Source organism: Ruditapes philippinarum, unplaced genomic scaffold, assembly GCF_026571515.1.
Source record: "Ruditapes philippinarum isolate M1 unplaced genomic scaffold, ASM2657151v2 ctg658_1_1_1_1, whole genome shotgun sequence".
In the NCBI taxonomy this organism is placed as follows: domain Eukaryota; kingdom Metazoa; phylum Mollusca; class Bivalvia; order Venerida; family Veneridae; genus Ruditapes; species Ruditapes philippinarum.
The window spans coordinates 116,301-136,391 of record NW_026865455.1 but is presented as its reverse complement, the minus strand read 5'-3'; the positions used below and the strand labels follow the sequence as shown (position 1 = coordinate 136,391).

The following is a 20,091-nucleotide window of genomic DNA, read 5'->3' as shown; positions in this document are numbered from 1 at the left end:
AGCACTCTGGAGAAGAACTGGGAATTATGTTGTGATACTAATATTAAGTGGTTTTTTGTTATGTTTGAAAGTTAATACTATCAACGTTATTACGTTTTGTATTACAAACCTTCCGTCAAAGACCAATTCACTTTAAGAAATGATTAATAAAGTACATTTTAACATTCTAAACTATAAAAAACACAACTTACGTACCATCTTGTAGTGGTAGGAAATCAATGTACAGTTTTAGAGTATGAAAACATGTAATGAGGAATGCTGCCATTAAAAGACAGACTATCCATGTTAATTATGTGACAAAAATGTAGGATAACCAATTAGAAAATAATTCACTAACATTGTGTCATTCCATATAAAACAATATGAAATCTTATGTGAATTGTTAGAATGATAGATGTTGCAACTGTCATCATGCATCTTCTGTTATAAGTTTAAGTGTCCAATAATGTCTGCCTGAAAATCATTTCTGACATTAAGATAGTAATCTGGGATCTATAAAAAAGCACCGGACATTAAAAAAGTTTTGTTTTTTAATAGTCATATGTTTCATCATATTTGTTTGATGTACTGAGGTAATGTTTGCAATGTATTTTCGTATTAGGTACCTTTGGAATGATGTAATAATTTTTCATCGACGATTTTTCAATGCTTACGTACCAAGGACTTTAATATAACCAGTAAAATAAGAATAAAATATTTGTGCACAATGAATCAGGAAACAATGCAAATTGGATATTAATTTCTGGTGAATATTAATAATGCGAATTCGACAATGGAAACGTTGTGATTCATTCAAGGATATACTCGCATTTGTCAAGTTAAGTATACTCCTTTACATTAATTTTATTACCTTGAAAAGAACGGCAACACAATTCCATTTGAAAATATTAGAGTTGTTACAAATTAGTGGGTGTGTATGCTATGATGCAGAGGTAATTGTTGAATATTTTATTTATTTATTTATTTATTAAATACATTTTGAGAAAGAAAACTACTCAATATGTGGTGGTTTTTGTAATAGTTATATCAACGATATAGTAAAATGTCATTTGACTTGAAAAATATTGGTAGATGAGCTCAGTAAGCCTTAACCTGTCCAACCTGTGGATGAACCTTACCTGTAAGAATTTATATTAAGAGACAGTGGCATGCTCCTCGAGTTTTCTCATGCAATGTAACAAATGGAACGGTTAAACAAGGGACAACAAACTGCGATTTTACTTTTTGGCCGATATTTTGTTTTCTTCAGTCTCATGTATGCTATTTAAATTGAGTAAATGACATGTTCTAGTATCCTTGAAATACAGTTTTTGCTTTTTTATCATTAATTTTGAGTTTTACTATCCCTGTGTTGACGGCTTTTCCCTCATTCTAATATACCTATAACACAGGAACAATACTTTATTCAGATATACTTTTAATTATGTTTATTACAAAAGTCAAATATACTAATTATTTATAATCAAGTGTATTGTATATAATGTGATTGCATTGTGTGTGAACTTGTACGATAAATTACCTATTTTAGTAAGGCAACAATCAATAATTGAAATTTTATTTACTGTGGTACATAATTCGTAGCATTTGGGTAATTTTTAATAATAAACCGTTTTAAATGAACTGTCTTTACAAGTTTATGGCATCAAAATTGTTATGTATGGAACCAGGAGTAGTTATACGAGACTGAATTATTAATATGTAAGTTAATTCCTACAATATATAAAACAATGCCGTCAGTGTATAAAATCATATCATATGTATCATATCATATTATATTTTATTTAATTTTACCCATAAAATATGGTGCTATATCAGTCAAATATATTTCATATTTTTTAAAAATAAATATGAAATATAAATATGAAAGTGGTCGGAGTCACAACTCATATTTATTTTAAGGGACTTCTTTCGCCATTTTGTTTGAAAAATCTGATATATACAAAACAACTTTTTGTTTAATTTTGTCTTGAAAACTATCTAGATTGATAGGAAATGGTCTAACTAAGAAAATAAATCTGATCACCAATATCTTTAATTCATTCATTAACGCTGTACAGACGTTTAAAAAAGTTGTTTACGTGGCGTCACAATGTAGCGCTAAATATCGCGTGCAAAACAAGAAATAATTATATTACTGCGCGCTGTACAATTATAGTTGCGTAGCAAGCAAGGGGGTTCGTAATTAATTTTTCTTTGATAATAAAATTAAATAAAAGGGTTATTTTTTCGTTTTTCGTTAAATGTGGTATATATTTTCACGAAACATGATAAAATGCCACATATTTTCACTCGCCTTCCCCGCCTGTGAAAATATGTGGCATTTTATCCTGTTTCGTGAAAATATAATCAATATTTCACTCAAACGAAAAAATATCCTCTTATTAATATAATACCAGGCAAGTTTCCTTATAACTTCTAAGTGATGTTACATAGAAAATGTGAATAATGAGGCTCAGCCTCAATATAACAGTTGTAAAGTTTATTATGAAAATCACAGTAAGTATTAGCAAATTAGGACTAAGTGGAGGAAATACGGCAGAACCAATTTAAAAAATCACAATTAACAAATGACAAAATATGTATAATACATTTTGCGTTCAGGATTTGTGTGACAAAATGATGTTTAACACTACTGATTATTTTTTACATACAAACACGTTAGAAAATGGGACAAAGAAATAAAAAAATCTGGGGCAAAGAATATTAGAATATCAATTTATCATTGTATACATGTAATGTACTTGCAAGAATACGTCATTTACATGTATTGATTTTACTTTATTATGTAAGAATAAATCATTTACATGATTGATTTTCATTTACGAGCAAAAAAATGTAATTTACATGAATAGAAAAACAATTACTTAAATACCCTTCCATAGAATACAACATAAATGAATGCATGCCATTTTTCCCATTTTAACACACAATATTCTAATGTTTTATTTTGTCATTTGTTTTATTTGATTATTAAGTTTTTTGATTAAGCGTACTACAGAGAAGAAAGTGCATTTTATTTTTATTTCTAATTATATATTTTATTTATTTATTTTATTTAATTTTATTTATTTTTCTATTTATCTATTTATTTTTTGCTGCTACACGCCGGTCATATGAAAATTGATGAAAAAAAGTTATGCTTTTAGTATTGAAAAGCCAATTGAGCGAAACCGCCTTTCGATTATTTTGCAAGTATATTAATAAATTTGAGAATAAACATAACCAAAAGAATTCTTAAAAAATCTACAGGATTTTTGAAACAAATTTTGAAAACCAATACCGATGTTTTGCCTTTTCATGATAAAGATGTTGATGATCTAGATTAGTCTGTTTTTGTAGATCAATGAAGTAAAATAACATATAATTATGTAAAATCTTACTAAAGCTCTGATTACGTGAACAATTCGTCAGATTTCTGTTTAAATTGTAGAAAACATATATATCTGCCTGTTATTTTCAATCATATATTTGACGCACATCAGTCTACTCATGTGATAAAAATGTCTTTTCGAATTTTAAAAGTATATCTAAAGTAATTGCAACATGTTATTTTTATCTTGTATGATATAAACTGTAAAAATTCTTATAATCAAATGTATTTAATAATGTGTTGTTCAATCAAGTGTTAATACATGTTGTACCATGCAGTTGTCTCAATTATTTGATATATATTGTCAAACATGCAAAGATTGAGTTTATTTGTGAAGAAATTACAACAGGTCGTTATTATAGCATTGCTGTGAATATCCAAATAAATTGAATGTAAATCATTTAATGTATATCAATTAATCTCATGTATGTACGTATATCATTAATGTACGTCAAGGGGCATCATTAATTGCCTATCTACTCGCGAAAGAGCGTGATTTTGTAAATATTAGTGATTTCAAAGTACACGACTTCAATGAATGGAGCGACCATTGTCCGATTTCCGTTACTTTAAACTGTAATGCGATGCCCGAGGAAGTAAATAATTCAGGATTTATGAAAATTAGATGGTCAGACGAATTTAAATCTGAATTTCGTTCAGGTGTTATTGGTTGTTTACCGCAATTTAACCGATTAACGGAGGATATGTACATTCAAGATAGAGCTTCTGTAAATAACATTTTAAATGAATTCACCGATACGGTTCGTCAGGTAGCTGACCCTCTGTTTACACGTTATGTGACAAATCGACGCGATGTACATTTTGTTGATAATCGAACCAATGATAAAGAATGGTTTGACCTTGAATGTAAACATGCAAGGCAAAGGTATATAGAAGCTCAGCGTGTCTTTAAGAGATGTAACTCTGAATATAGTAGAGAGCAGTTTTTGATGCTCAAAAACAGATATAAACAAATAGTTAAGAAAAAGAAGAAAATATTTGAAAACAAAAAATTATTTGATATCGAAAATTTACGTTTTCAAAGGCCTTAAGATTTTTGGAAATATTTTAAAGCTAAAAAAAGAATTATTACACAGATATATCGCTTGCTTGAATCTTTTTACAAATATTTTCAGAAGTAAGTAGTGATATATTTAAAAATGAAAATATTGAGGCAGAAGATTTTTCTGCATATCATAATTTCAATCAAATTTAGAGAATGATGATAATACTGACGTTTTGAATAGTTCAATTACTATTTATGAAAATTTAATCGCTGTAAAAACATTAAAGCGTGATAAATCCTGCGAAACGATTTTTTTGCTGAATGAATATTTTATCGAAACTGTAGATATACTGGCAGCGCATATATATGTGATATTTTTAATTGTATTTTTGATAGCGGTTTTTTTTTCTTAATGATAGACTGAAGGGGTTATTGTACCATTGCACAAGAAAGGAGATAAAAACAATGTTTAAAATAATAGAGGCATTACTTTAGTAAGTTGTATGTCGAAATTATTTACGACAATACTAAATAATAGAATTGTTAAATATTGTAATGAGAATAATACCATATCAGATGCGCAGTTTGGATTCAGAAAAGGCTATTCGACAACTGATGCCTTGTTTATTTTGCATAATTTGGTTCAAAAATATTTAAATGAAAATAAAAGATTATATTGTGTTTTTGTTGATTTAAAAAATGGCATATGATTGTATATATAGAAATGCATTATGGCTTAAATTGTATAAGCATGGGGTTAACGGTAAAATTTTGAGAATAATTAAGGACATGTATGAAAAAGTAAAATCATGTGTTCGGTCGTGTAATTCGTACTCTGAGTTTTTCAAATATGCTGTTGGTTTAAGACAAGGGGAGGTAGTTTCACCAGTATTATTTTCACTATTTGTTGAAGACTTAGAGTTATTTTTGCAAAGATTATATAAATTCAGGTGTAAATATTTATGATATTATTCTTATTCTACTTTTGTTTGCAGATGATATGGTTTATTCTTGGGAAGACTCCGGATGAAATTAACACTAATCTTAAATTACTTTCTGAGTATTTGCAAACTATGGAGTCTTGAAGTCAATGTACAAAAAACCAAAGTTATGGTATTTCGTAAACGTGGGGGACTTAGAAATAATGAGACTTTTGTGTATAATGGGGCAATTTTGGAAGTTGTAAATGAATTTTAACTATCTAGGAACTGTTTTTAATTATACTGGAAGTTTTGCATTAAATCAACAACAATTGGTCGGTAAAGCTTTTGAAATCAATGAATGTTTTATTAGTTAAATGTCAAAAATATAAAATGAAACCTAAAATTCTTTGTCAACTTTTTGATTCTTTTGTCGGATCAGTACTAAATTATTCAAGTGAAATATGGGGGTTTACAAAATCAAAAGAAAATCGAAAGAATTCACCTTAAATTTTGTAAGAAAATTCTTTTTTGTTAAAATGTCGACTTCCTAATGTTGCAGTTTATGGCGAATTGGGACGATATCCTTTGTATATTTCGAGATATATTAGAATATTAAAATTTTGGCATAAACTTAACAGTACAGATAATATAATTTTGAAAACTGTATATAACATGTCATATAATGATTGTATAAATGGTAAAAAGAATTGGGGTCTCAATGTAAAAAAAAATATTGTGTGAAAATGGATATAATTATGTTTTTGATAATCCTCATTTTGTTAAAGAAAAGCCGTTTTTTAAGTATTTTTTAGACAGCAGTTAATAGATTGTTTCTTGCAAGGTTGGCATAGTAATAAGTCAGGTAGCACAATGTTAAACCTTTATCACCACCTTAAAGAAAAAATTTGAATATGAAAGGTATCTTGATCTATTACCTTTTAATTTAAGAACATATTTAGTAAAACTAAGAGTGTCAGCTCATTCATTACGGGTACAAACAAATAGGTATGGAATTAATAGATTACCCAGAAATGAACGAGTATGTCTTTTCTGTGATACAAGAGAAATCGATGACGAATTCCACTTTGTATTTAAATGTCCATGTTTTAATGATATACGACGGTTATATATTGATCGATATTATTATATCAGACCAAACATGCATAAACTTATCGAATTGTTAAATTGCAGGGAAAAAGATACTCTTGTTAAACTTTGTAAATTTAGTAAGATTGCTCTTAATCGTAGAAATAAACAAATGAGTCAAAATATATAATCATAATCATCCTCTTAATAACTCATTGGTTGATATAACATTTGTATTGTTTTATATAGATTGTGTGACTATAATTGTGTTGTGTAAATATGTTATTTATGTGCACGATGTACATGATGTACAAGTGAAATAAATGTTCTGTTCTGTTCTGTTCTATATCACGAAAAATGTTGGAAACGTAGTAACGTATCATGGCCTAATAATAATATTTTCTAAATGATAAAACAGCTTTGAAAACTGAAAAATGTATCTAAGTGCAAAATATAGTATATATATTTTTGTGTTTAAACAATACTTCAGATAACAAAATAGTTTCTTAAATGTTTGAAACAATTTCATGATATTTTTTGATATTTATTCTTATGATAAAAATGCATTTGCCAAAGTTATATATATATGTCTTCTTGTCATATATGATTAAGTATATATGGCGAAAGGCGCAACCATATTTTGAAAACATTTGTTATATCCACTGATAAATGTTCATGTCATTGGCTTCTATTGAATTTCACATACTCAATGGATTTAAATGAAATGAAAATGATACATAGCATACATAGAAGATATGTGTTTGTTTATTTCATCCAGTGGTCTTAAAAAACAGTATTCTCATCACAAAACATTCCCATCGCATAAGAAAGATGTCATTTATAAATTTTGATTTTTATATCATGCTTTGTCTTAAGAGACCGTTTCATTAAGCGACCGTTTTGGGTGTTTCCCTTGCGCGGTCGCTTAATACAAGTTTTACTGTATTTTGATAACTTTCACAGTGAAATTATCAAATATAATTTTCACGGATAAATCGGTATTTTACTGAAAAGCACAAAATAACTTACAATTATAAACAATATGTTTTTATAATGTTGACAAGAGATTTTTGATAATGAAAAACAAAGTGTAACATTATTTTACCGGCTATTCATAATATGAATTGTATTTTGAAAATGATATAGCTTGTGTCATATCAACCCTAAATCTTTTATATTTGACAATGTCTTGTTAAAAATATGCATATGATTTAAAGATGCACTATGTTCATAAAATATTCTACTCAAAGTAATTTATTTAAAAATATGGAATTGTAAATGAATATGTCCTATTTGAATATAAGAATAAATAAATGTTTTGTAAGCCGCGTTTTCTTTAAAATATTATTTTTTAGTGACACTATATATTCATATTAATATTGTGATCATCTAAAGCGCTTAGAATTTTAAACATGACCTATCTACTTTATGTTAAGTCAAAACATGTTGTTTCTCTTATTTATAAAGAGACTGTGTAGCATGTAATTGATCATATGTATATCTTTAAATAAACCGTGTTGTCTTTCGGGAGGTTAGAGGGAGGAGAGTGATTTAAAACAAACCTAATCAATGCCTGTGAATAAGCATGATTTAAACAACGAATCGGTAAAAATAATTTGGGAACATACCATCTAATATTAGCTTTTCTCATGTTAAGTAATAGGTTTGAATGTCTCTTAGGTGTAAGGTTTATATCCGTTTTTATTTTCTATGTTCTCAAATGATATTGAAGACATCTTTGTTCACAGTAACCTTGACGGCATTGGTGTAGATACCTTTAAAAAGTTCTTTATTTTATATGCAGATGATATTGTTTTATTTGCTATTAGCAAAACATATTTGTAGTCTAGTTTAGACTTACTCGTACTATATGATTACTGTAATAGATGGAAGTTATTAGTAAATACATCGAAGACTAAAAAACTCATATTTAGAAAGGGCGGGAGCCTTCGAGCAAATTTGAGTTTTAAATATGTTGAAAGTAAATTGAGATCGTTAATCGTTCTGTATATCTAGGTATTGTATTTACGACATCTGTTTTTGTTTTGTCAAAGTACTTAAGCTGGCCAAGGGTTAAAGGCAATATTTAAAATGAATAAATATTTATATAAATTTACTGATGTATAATTATGTTAAACATAGATCATAATTATTTGATAAGTTAGTCCTACCTATTTTTAATTAGTGTTCTGAGGTCTGGGGATTTTACCCCGATGCTGCAATTGAGAATTCACATACAATTTTGTGAACGTTTGTTGGGTGTAAAGAAATCCACTCAAAACGACTTTGTTTATGTAGAATTAGGTCACATGTCGTTACAAAACATAAGATCTTATAACATTATTGGATAAAACTTTTGAATACGTCAGATCACAAATATGTTAAAAAGTGCATAACGAGTTTAACAATGATGCTCTTTATAATCCTAATAGGAGAAATTTGTGTCCATTCGTTAAAACCCTGCTTTGTGAATTGGATTTCATAGACGCATGAATATTTCAGTTGATTATGTTGATTTGTTTTTATTAAATGTTAAAAACAAGAATAAAGGACCAGTTTGCGCAGAAACTGGAATGATAAAATAAACAATTCCACTAGAGCAATCTTTCATATAAAACATAATCACTTTTTGCTTTGAACCGTACTTAAATATTCTAAATTTTTCAAAATTTCGTATATCTTTGTTAAACTTACGTATGTAATCACACAGATTATGTGTTAAAACAGGTAGATGCACCAGCCAAGGGCTATTCCTCATGATGATCGCAAATGTTCTGAATGTTTTAGAGGACGAGTTTTACTTTATTTTACAATGTAATAGATATATAAACCTAAGACAACAGTTTATATCGTTTATATCTCCATATGTTTGGATACATCCAAATAATTATGATAAAATTTATTGCTCTCATGAACTCTGACAATGATACTTTTATTAAAAGTCTTGCATGTTACATTGAAAATACTTTTAATGTTAGGAACAACACTATTTTCATTAAACGTAATTAAGGTGTGGGAAACTTTGTCAACTGTACACCTTAAGTAATTATAAAATGAAATTAGCAAACATGTCTTTGATTTTAATGTATACATGAAATTGTGTATGAGAAGCATTTTGTTTTACTATATATCAGTCTTGTCGCATTTCGTTTTTTCGGACAAGGCTTCTCAGATTGTTATACTAACTGAATCATTGTTACCAGGAAATCTTAAATCGTAATTCGCCTCTAAAATGATAAATTTTCTGAAGACAGTTTCAATAAATTAGTTACCTTAGTTACCTGTGTATTTTGGACAGTTTGTATTAATATCTGTCACCAGTTTCGTTTCTATATGTTTGTATTTATGTAAATTATTTTAATTGCAAGACTCAAATGAAATTAATCTACTTGTTACTAAATAAGTTATATGCACTATTACGTAAACTAGAACAGAAGAAATATGTTCGTTAATATTAATTAAATAGATCATATATGCGAGTATGTAAACTGCCATATTTGTAATTGTACTTTACATTCGTCACAATCATGAGTAGTTGACATTCTAGTGTGAAATGAATAAAACTTGTAAACTTGTAAAACTTGTTTGATAAAGCCGTTTCTAATTTTATAGGTCATTATCACTTTCATTTAACAATAGTGTATACAAATTGTAAATTTAATTCACTTTACAAATTTGTTCGTAACTAGAACCTGATAAAAGGCGTGTTGGATTGAGGTAATACGCAAAACGTATGCTTTAAGTAAACGCTCACAATCAATTAGACGGAATAGTTCAGGTATTGACACAAAACTGTAGGCATGTCTGATTATATTCGTAATGTAGGATACGTTTGTAATTACGACGGACATAATCCCCTAGGAATTTGTTATAACCACTTCAGCCAAGAGGGGGCAGATCAGGAAGGTAATACGCCGAGGCGTCAAAACATACATGTTTGCCGGAATATTGTAGGACCAGGTGCCAAAAACGCGTTTTATACAGGAGAAATAGAGAACATTTTGCCAAATCATATTGATATCATGGTAGGACAATGAAATTATTTACATTCTGTTTTGAATTCGTCAACTGTAATGAATTTCTTTAATCTTATCATTTTTGTTCTCATAAGTTGTGATAACCGATTCATCAGGAATTTGTTACATGAAATGTATGTAATTACTTGTACAGAAACTGAAATTGTTATGTTTAAAATGAAACGGGAACTGATTTTAGTTTTACACTAAATAATAATAATAATAATAATAATAATAATAATAATAATAATAATAATAATAAAAAATAATAAAAATAATAAATAAATAAATAAAAATAGTCGTGTAAGTAAGAATTTATCAGCTTTGGTGAAATAGATGCAATACAGTGCACTCCAGAGAAACGGAGATTCGTGTATGTGTCTTACACATCGAATTTTATTTTCGTTCTGCTGATATCATCCATTTGTTTTGTTTTATAATACTTCGCGTATAGAGACCAAATGAAAATAATGTTTTTTTATTTTTAACGACACTGTTGTGCTAATTGACAGTTACTACAAACACGAAGCATCATGTTATTTATGATGTGATTAACCGCTTACGTTTACCCCTGAATGCTGGTTGCAAACATATGCATGGATGTCAAACACTGATAATACTAATAAAAACAGACAAAAAAATAGAAAATATACTCCTCTACTTATCTTATACTTACATGTATCTACTACATAAAGAATATTTATAACAGATTAAACAGACGCAATTTTTCAAAGTAACACATTTAGCTTGATTTTAATTGATATTTGGTTCCAGAATATCAAATAGATGAATTCCCATAAATGGTTTAGTAATAATATATTTTTTAAAGAGAAAATTAAAATGTTTGAAGTGCTATGTCTCATCTAGTTTTCATGATATAATCATAAGTACAATTTATTTGAATGTGAAAACTGAAAAAACCCTTAACAACGCAACAGTTAAACAATCAGAACATTCTTTGCAAACGATACAGTAGCTATTATGAACAATCGAACACTGGCAATACTATTCCAGTTTAAAGACAGTGTAACTTCTGCATTCCAGAAATCCGGAGAATTCTGAAATCCGAACATTTTTCAGAGTCCCAAAATTTCTCTTTCTGTTTTCTATGTAATTAACTTTGAATTCCGAAAGATTTTCGGATAAAATTTGTGTTGTTTTTTTTTTCAATTCAAATTTACTTCAAAAATCCGGAAATTGAAAAAGGTGTAAAGGAATATTATACTTATGTACGTATAGTAAAACATTCAAAATGTCAATATCTTCCAATTAGCAGTAACCAATTATCTTGACACCTATTAGAAGCACTCCATGCCAAGCATGTCAAACACATGATTAAAGTGTGAAATGTAAGAAGTACGAGTACAATGTAAAGAAAATAAAGATATTACAGGTAAATAGCATGAACTACATGAAATAAACTATAGTTTTATTAAGATAAATAATTCACATTATGCTTTTGTATCAACATACTCAGTTTTAGGTGATAATGAAATTTAAAATAGTTATAAACTTTTAAAAAAGTCCTTTAATTCTGCCATTTTATGAATTTAATCAGTTTCATATATTTTTCAGCACGTCTTACTTAAACAATTGATGTTTATTTTTTCTACTTGTTCAGATAATTCTGAACTTCAGAATTCCGGAAACTTCCAAATTCCTAACTTTTTGGCTAGTCCTACAGGTGTTCGGTTTTCAGAGGTAACACTGTAGACACATTTACTGAATGTTATTTAAAGATTACGCAAAATTTATTTAATAGACAAACAATTTTAAGTGTTTATTTCTTAATATACTCATAAAATCATAAACATTAAAACAAGTAAAAAGTATCATTGAAGGAGGAAAGCGTTGAACATAACGAGATACGAAAATTTATCACAAAAATGAATCCAGTTGCAAGAAATTTAAATGTGATTCTATTCAGATTGTTATGACCCGAACTATATGATATATTTATCAGTGTATAGAAAAGCACTGTAGCGTTTGGCGAAATTATGCGCTTTATGAGCTAAGAATAAGAATTTAAAACAAAGCATGCTACATAGTAAGATAATTTGCTTTTCAAAGTATTTTGACTAACTTCTATCTTTTCATGACGTAGATTTCCGTCATACCTGATCCTGTAACAGCTCAAAAAGATAAGACAAGTAAAGCGGATAAGGTATTACAGTTATCCAAAGAAGATAAGGCATACAAGTTGGAAGTTGATAACAGAGAGAAACAATCAAAAACGAGGAAAGAGTTACATAATAAAGGTATTTTTTTCTCAATGGGTAAACTTGTTTCTATAATCATTAAAATACTTCTAAAACTAACGAAAAACCCACTTCTATGTCTTGACAAGTAATTACATTTATTTCGTATGTTTAAAGATCCTGTAACACAATTTTGTTCATGGTTTTATTTCATAAATATGATGCTCAAATTAAGATTTGTCAATATTGTAAGTTCAAATAAGCATTATTTATAAAGATATTACCAAACTTAACATTTCATGTAAATAAAGGGACGTTATTAGAAATTTATTTTCTGTATAATTCTAAGTCAAATTTTCCAATAAGAAATGAATGCATGTAATTCATTGATTAAATACAATGTGCATAAATATTTGCAGTACATATTTTACATATTCTTTGATGTTTGATTAATTATAAACATATATAACTTTTTGCAAGTGTGGTATACACACAGTAACAATATCAATCACAAAACATACAGGATCTTTAAAGTTAAATATTGTGTATTTGTTATATTTTCCTTATTGCATTGACAAGTTCTTCCAGAAAGGTATTCGATAAAATATTAAGTATGTTTTAAGTAAAAGATGTTGTCCTTTTGGATACATTAATTTTTGCATAAACCATGTATTAATAATATGTGAACATATTTTGCAGTAGAAAAGAAAAGGATGTCTTTCATCAACGAAAAAATAAAAGAGCTTGGAGACCTTCTCCCAGAAAATGCAAAACGGTAGCTATTAGAATAAAGAAAAACACATTCAATGCAAAAATATTAATAAATACTTATTTTTTGTCAGTTCTGCCCACTCAATTTGTTCAATGCTGCAAAATTAAGAGACACAAGGTAAACAAGAACTGCATTTGTTTCCTGTGTGTAGGAATGGAACGGTACAAACTCATTAATTTTGTCTAAACAATCGTTCTATTTCTAACGATAAAAAGTCTGGAAATGATATGACTTACTATTACTATTAACTGCATGTTAATTTGTGTGAGTATTCAAAACTAATTGTTCATTTATGGGCGGGAAATTTAATGAGACATGTCCGTTAAATGTTAAAATCTTAATTATACTTATGATAATAAATCACCCTAGATGCTTGATAAAAAAGTTTGATTTGAAATGACTAGGACATGATACATGCTAAATATGCAAGCTCAATGTATTAAAGTTTTTCACAGAGAAATAAGACGTTTTATTTACATACGTACGACAACGTGCAAAGCAAAAATATCGAATTTAGGCACATCAAATGAAAGGTTATGTATATGCATGTAGAGTGTTTTCAGTCTTTAAATTATATTTACTACATTCAACGCCGATATATAAATTTCACCAAATCATTGTAATTCAAAGATATTGGATCGTTTCAGACGATCCTGTCAGACGAAAGGTCTAATTCTGCAGAAGTCTGTGGAATATCTAAAAATACTCCGGAAAGACAAGGATATAATTCAGCCTCTTCTTCTAAAAATTCAGAAACTCGATGCTGAAATGGTGACATTATCAGAAAAGATACAAGTAATATTTCAAAACTTATTTTATTGTGAGGAATTGTGAACTGTTAAATAATGAGTTATGTATGTCAAATGTCAAAATATACTTAATAAATATTAAATTATCATTTACAAAAAAAGTACCTCATTAATATTCTAGGTATGTTTGTTAATAATTTGAATTAAAATAAAATCTAATATAAATCTAATAAAATGAAATAAATCACTTGTTATAGCAATCCTATATATCGCATCTGTCAAACAAATCTAACAATCAGGACTCCCATTTATGATGTGTTATCATTCTATTACATGAGTGCAATTATATTAACATAAAACATTATATGAATATAGCTATTCAATTTACTTTACAAAAATCGATGCCATTAATGAAATTATTTATTGATTCCATACTAAACATCTATATGCCTCTTTCAACAAGTTCAAATCTATGTTACTCGTTGACACGCGTAGACACCATCAATTGACAGATGTAAGAACGCTTAAATAACTTATTAAACACAGAATTATAAAATAGGTTCTGGATGCAAAATTGAAAGCTTCCATCACAAACGGTAAACAGAGAGAAAGTATTTCGCCGTTGCTTTACGAGAAAAAAGATTTGAATTGATTGCAATATGATACACATTTTACCTGGCTTTTCCTGAGAACATATTGAACTTATTAATTTTAAGATGTGGATCTTAACTATGTATTACTTTAAAAACATTTTTATTTACTCTGCTATTTATAAGACTTTAGTATACTTTTCTGTGATTATGCATGCTAGCTAAAGGTAAGTGATTCGATGATGGATAAAACATCAATGTTGATAACTGCTTAATCGGTGTAGTATATTTGTACATTACACGAAAGTGCATTTTACTTTCGGAAGCTTATGCAAATATTTGTTTTATTTGTAGCAATTGGATAATCAGATGCAGATACAAGAAACTGGATTTCTTGATTATGCAAAAGTATCTCACGCCGCAAGCCCTTATCACCTCTACGACCAACCTTGAACGACAATGTCGACAACAATGACACGGTGTGGCTTTTTGAATTAAATAAAAAATATATTCGGAAGAATTGGTGTTATAGAACAATGTGCTCTGATGATATGTGCTTTTTATGTTATTTTCAGCTGGGAACTGTGATAGCAATACTTATAAACTATTTCCTTGTAAACTCATTTAAACTGGAAACATCTGTGATACATAATTGATTAAAAAATCATTACAATGTTATGCAAAACCCAATACATTTTCATTCTCTATAGTTTTTAAATATCTCATATGGTTGTTTAATATACGCATTAGTCTAGTAATAAGCGCTAATGAAATTGAACCCTGCAATGTCTTTGTAAATAAACTTTTTCCATTTGTATACATCTTTGTTTTTTTTAAATTATGTGAATCTTAATATAGTTAATGATAACATTCACTCATTTTTAAAAGGGCATATAAAATGAATTCTCCTTGAATATAAGGAATCATCCTTATTTTGCAAAACCTCCCAAACTTTAATTTTAAATCAAATAGTCTAGAATGAAAATTTATTTGAACTGACAGAAGTTGTAGAGAAACAGACTATTAACGACATCTTAATTTCTTAATCTTTGACAAATTGTATCATGATGCTTACAAATTAAGGCCAATTTTGAGGGCAAATTAATATGGTGTCTTTTAGCATAATAAATTAAATACCTGTAAACGGTATTCAAAAACGATTTAAACTAAGTTGAAATTCTTAAATGGTTTATTGTTCTACAAAACTACTAACGTGGCCATGCGGACATCACTAGCCCACAGTGTTAACATTTCTTAAGTACACTCAAGAAATCAAAACATTGATACAAACTATTTATCTACAAGATATCGCAAAACGATTTAATTTGCAAGCTGATTTACACTTTTGATTTTGAAAATTGCAGACAAAGATTGATTGAGTTTGCTCTTCAGAGAACATGACCTTCAGCTTTTACTGCGGTCCAAAAGCCTAAAAGGATAATATTGGAGATTCTTACATCGTTTTACTCAGGCACTTACAATGTAAAAGCATGCAAAATATAGTTTTAATGACAAACAGTCTTTACATCGACTTTTTATTTAAATCTTTTCCGGATTTGAGTTGTAAGCTTTAAAAGCTTTTTCTTCAGTTAAAGTCATTTTGCACAATTGAAATGCTCATTCTGGGAAACCGTAGTTTAAGAATCCCCTGAAATTTTGGAAAGAATCTATTTGTCTAAACCTTCGTCAGTCTGTTTTGAGCTTGATTGAAAGGTATGCCATACATCTTTAAAAATAACTTCTTATACAACTTTTATCGGTTTTGACATTACATATTTGTGATTACTTTTAATAGCTTTAATCTGGATATATGAGTGGTCATTCTTGGTAAATCTTCAAGTTTGATCATTTTTTCGCAACCAATATCTTTCGCCATTTACGACACTGGATTAAAGAACACAAATGAATCCGCGTGCTTAAAATAAAAACCTAAATAACTATGAAATTTATTCCCCAACCCTTGGAGTTCTTGTAATGTAATGTTAACAGTATATGAACAACGATATAAATGTCAGTATTAAGGTAATAGTTATCATGAACATTTCTATATTAATACATTAATACATTATTAAATTGGTTGGATGCAAAATTGAAAAGAAGTTTATCACTTTAGTATAAATATCTTAAGACAGAAAAAATAATTAAAGCACGTCTCGTTTAAAATATATTTGTAAAACAGACATTATTTTATTTAAATTAAGAAGTAATATATTACGAGAATAGTCATCTCATTGTTATACGCCTATAACACTAGGGCGATTATTGTATAAATTAGCTATAAACATATGCAGACTTATTAGAAGTAGGCAAATTATAATTAATATGCAATATCTTAAATCAAGCAGATAGAATTACATGGAGATTTGTAATATAACCAGATGCAAAATATATTATACGTTTTTTACCCGGCTCGCTCCGTCCCATTTTGGTAATCGGTAAAGACATAAAAAATTTGGTACATCATAGCAATATCAAAATACATAAACTATCTTTGTCATGAACTGATATATTCGTTTGACAAAATTGCACCCCATTCTATTGACTTCCAAACATCCACATAATGTACCAAAGTGGCCATTCCTTTATTGTTTATGTATAAATTGTCTTCATACTTGGAATAACAATCCTTGGAATTTTCATTTAAGTTGACTAGAATAACCTTGATCTTGAGTCATACATAATTTTGACCTTCGAGGTCAAATTACTGTACTTTGGTAATTGTTTGTCGTAACTGTCTAATTTTTTTTATTTATGAATGGGTCGTCAAAATATTTCAACACGAGATTCAAAAGGACAAGACCTTTATGAGAAACAAACTGACTTTGACTTAAAAAGTACATTTACCTTGAAGGTTTACCCATTGAATGTTCACTGTTTGTTTGCTATGATTAGCAGTAAAACTTTGTATTTAGTACATGTATATTATATTTATCAATACATTTACAGCCATGATAAATCAATAGAAAATAACAACAATGCAATTGCGTGTGCGAGCGCGCGTGTGCGTGCGCTCTGACAGATTAAGTTTGACATAGTTGTGCAACTTTTTGAACGCACAATCCTTGAGGATAGCCCTTTTAGTTCATGAGACTTTCATTGATCTCGAGTCATAAATGTCCTTGACTTTCGATGTCCAGCTATTGATTTTAGAAAATAAAATGATTGAACTAGATACAACTTCATTATACTTTTATGTCATCTCATCTAAGGAAACAGTAGATAAATTAACTTGGTTTTGAGATATGAATGATATATCATAATCCAAGTGGGTGTTACGTTTGATGACTCTGATAGATAATTTGAAATATTTTATTCCTTTTTATTCAGACTGGCTTTAGGAGACTTAATTGTTTTATTTAGTAATCTGTTTTTCCTTTTACCAAAATAATGCTTAGAAGATGATAATTCATTTATACACTAAGTCTTTAGAAAAACCGTTAATTGTAATTATTATTGGTCCACAGATGAAACATCATAAAATATAGGTGCAGTTCAAATTTGCTTCAAATAGATGAATTAGTGGGTGGGTCTAGTTTACATATCACTTAAATGTTAGTACCGCTGTTTTCTCCGATGAGAGCCCAGCCAAAAATGTGAGATAGGACATACATTTGAACCCAATATGTTTATAGCGTTTCATTACCCCCAACAAGCGAAGTTTTGTGGGTGTAGAAGAGTCAGCTTGTCTCTTGTTCAGTCGATCGGTACGTCCCTCGGTCCGTCCACATCATTGTTTCCGGACGATAACTAAAGTTTGGAATGAGGTATTGTAATCAACCTTGGTATAGAGCAACCTTATTTGGAAACCCCGGTTGGTATTGCCTTTGGACACCCCTACGGTTAAGGTCAAGGTTATCGTTACTAAATTAGAAAAATGGTTTTCGGACAACAACAGTGGAAGGAATAAGAAATTGCAATAAACTTGCTGCAGGAAGGTAACCTTTAAAAGTTATTATTTAAAGTCAAACATAATATCATTATCTGCATATTTATATAAGTTTTGAAAAACACAGAACTATTAACAATTGTTAAAGTCTTCTCCGATATTTTACTTGAATAAAAATTTATTTAGCAATAGACATGGACGTGTGCTCTTTTGTTAACACACATGTTGTAGTATTGTTTACACTATTCTGATAATTAGATAATATACAGTTTAGTGATCTATTTATACTAAACTGGAATCTCACATGTAAATATGACATACCTGTATAACTCATCATTCAGAACTATGTTGTATTTGTAAATATTATTATACATGTAGTGACATTACTTGTGCCTAAATGTCGGACAGTACGATGTGGTGACAGGTGCTTCCAGACCACCGCAGCGAAATTATGGAATGCGTTACAACCTGTCATTAGAAACTGTAATACCTTGTCATGATTTAAGGGAGCTCTCAAAACACAGTTCATAAAATTCTATGGACGTTAGTGTCATAAACCAACATATATGTACTACTTTGGCTACATTACCAGTGTAAATTGTGTCTTTGATTTTTTGTCTTAGGGTTTTACTTTATAATTGATTCCTTTTGTACTTTTGTTTGTTCCTTTTTTAACAATTTGATTTCTTTCAAATCTTTGATAGAATTTTTTTTTGGTTAAATTGAGCCTTGATTTGAAACTAAATGTGTCTGTTTTTCTTACCATTCTTTACTGGTTTTAGATCATCATTATTGTTTAATGTGTTTACGTAATTAATTAATATTATACAATTATTGACTAGTGAGCCATTGAATATGATGTGATATTCACCGGCAGATGACATATTGACCGATGCGATAGCCGAGGTCAATTTGACTTTCTGCCGGTGAATATCACATCATATTCAATGGCTCACTAGTCAGTAATTGTTTTATTATATGAATATGCTAAGAAATAAAAAAATCACAAAAAGTACAACTTTATATACATGTACAAATTTTGCCTCGTTGAAGCGCAGGAAAAAAGACGCACGTGATAGGCGTGCAACGACTGCTCGAACGCTGCGCATACAAAAACAATTTAAGTTGATACTCATCATTGCGGTGTAGCCTTTAAGTAAAGTAATGATATTATAATCGAGAAATATGCCATAAAGAACAAAAAGCAACAATTAATTTTTTAATTTACACGCGTAATTAAAAGTCATTGATAATTGAATAATAGTCTCAATCTATTTTTAGACTGGGAAAATCCAATTCAGCCAGTGAATATGATACTACACCCAGTAAATATGATTTTATAAAAAGTTCTCTTGACTACTGTTTGGACCAATGAGATTCCAGCTATAATCAGATCATATAATAATGTACTTTATGCCATATATATGATTATGTTTTATCAGATGTATGTAAAGCACTCTTGAACATTTATTATTTATGAAAAGAGTGCTATAGA

At 28.9% G+C, this 20,091-nt stretch overlaps 1 protein-coding gene and 1 long non-coding RNA gene across 2 annotated transcripts in view; one reads left to right on the top strand and one right to left on the bottom strand.

The window, feature by feature from the left end:
* Positions 1–20,091, bottom strand: part of LOC132729099 (uncharacterized) — a 290,758-nt gene that overhangs the window by 211,396 nt on the left and 59,271 nt on the right. The gene's annotated exons all lie outside the window — the stretch shown is intronic.
* Positions 12,320–15,512, top strand: LOC132729095 (transcription factor EC-like). Its single transcript, XM_060714837.1, has 4 exons — positions 12,320–12,659; positions 13,299–13,374; positions 14,019–14,166; positions 15,065–15,512. Exons 2-4 carry the CDS (start codon positions 13,313–13,315, stop codon positions 15,161–15,163), a joined length of 309 nt encoding a protein of 102 aa, XP_060570820.1. The 5' UTR covers positions 12,320–12,659; positions 13,299–13,312; the 3' UTR covers positions 15,164–15,512.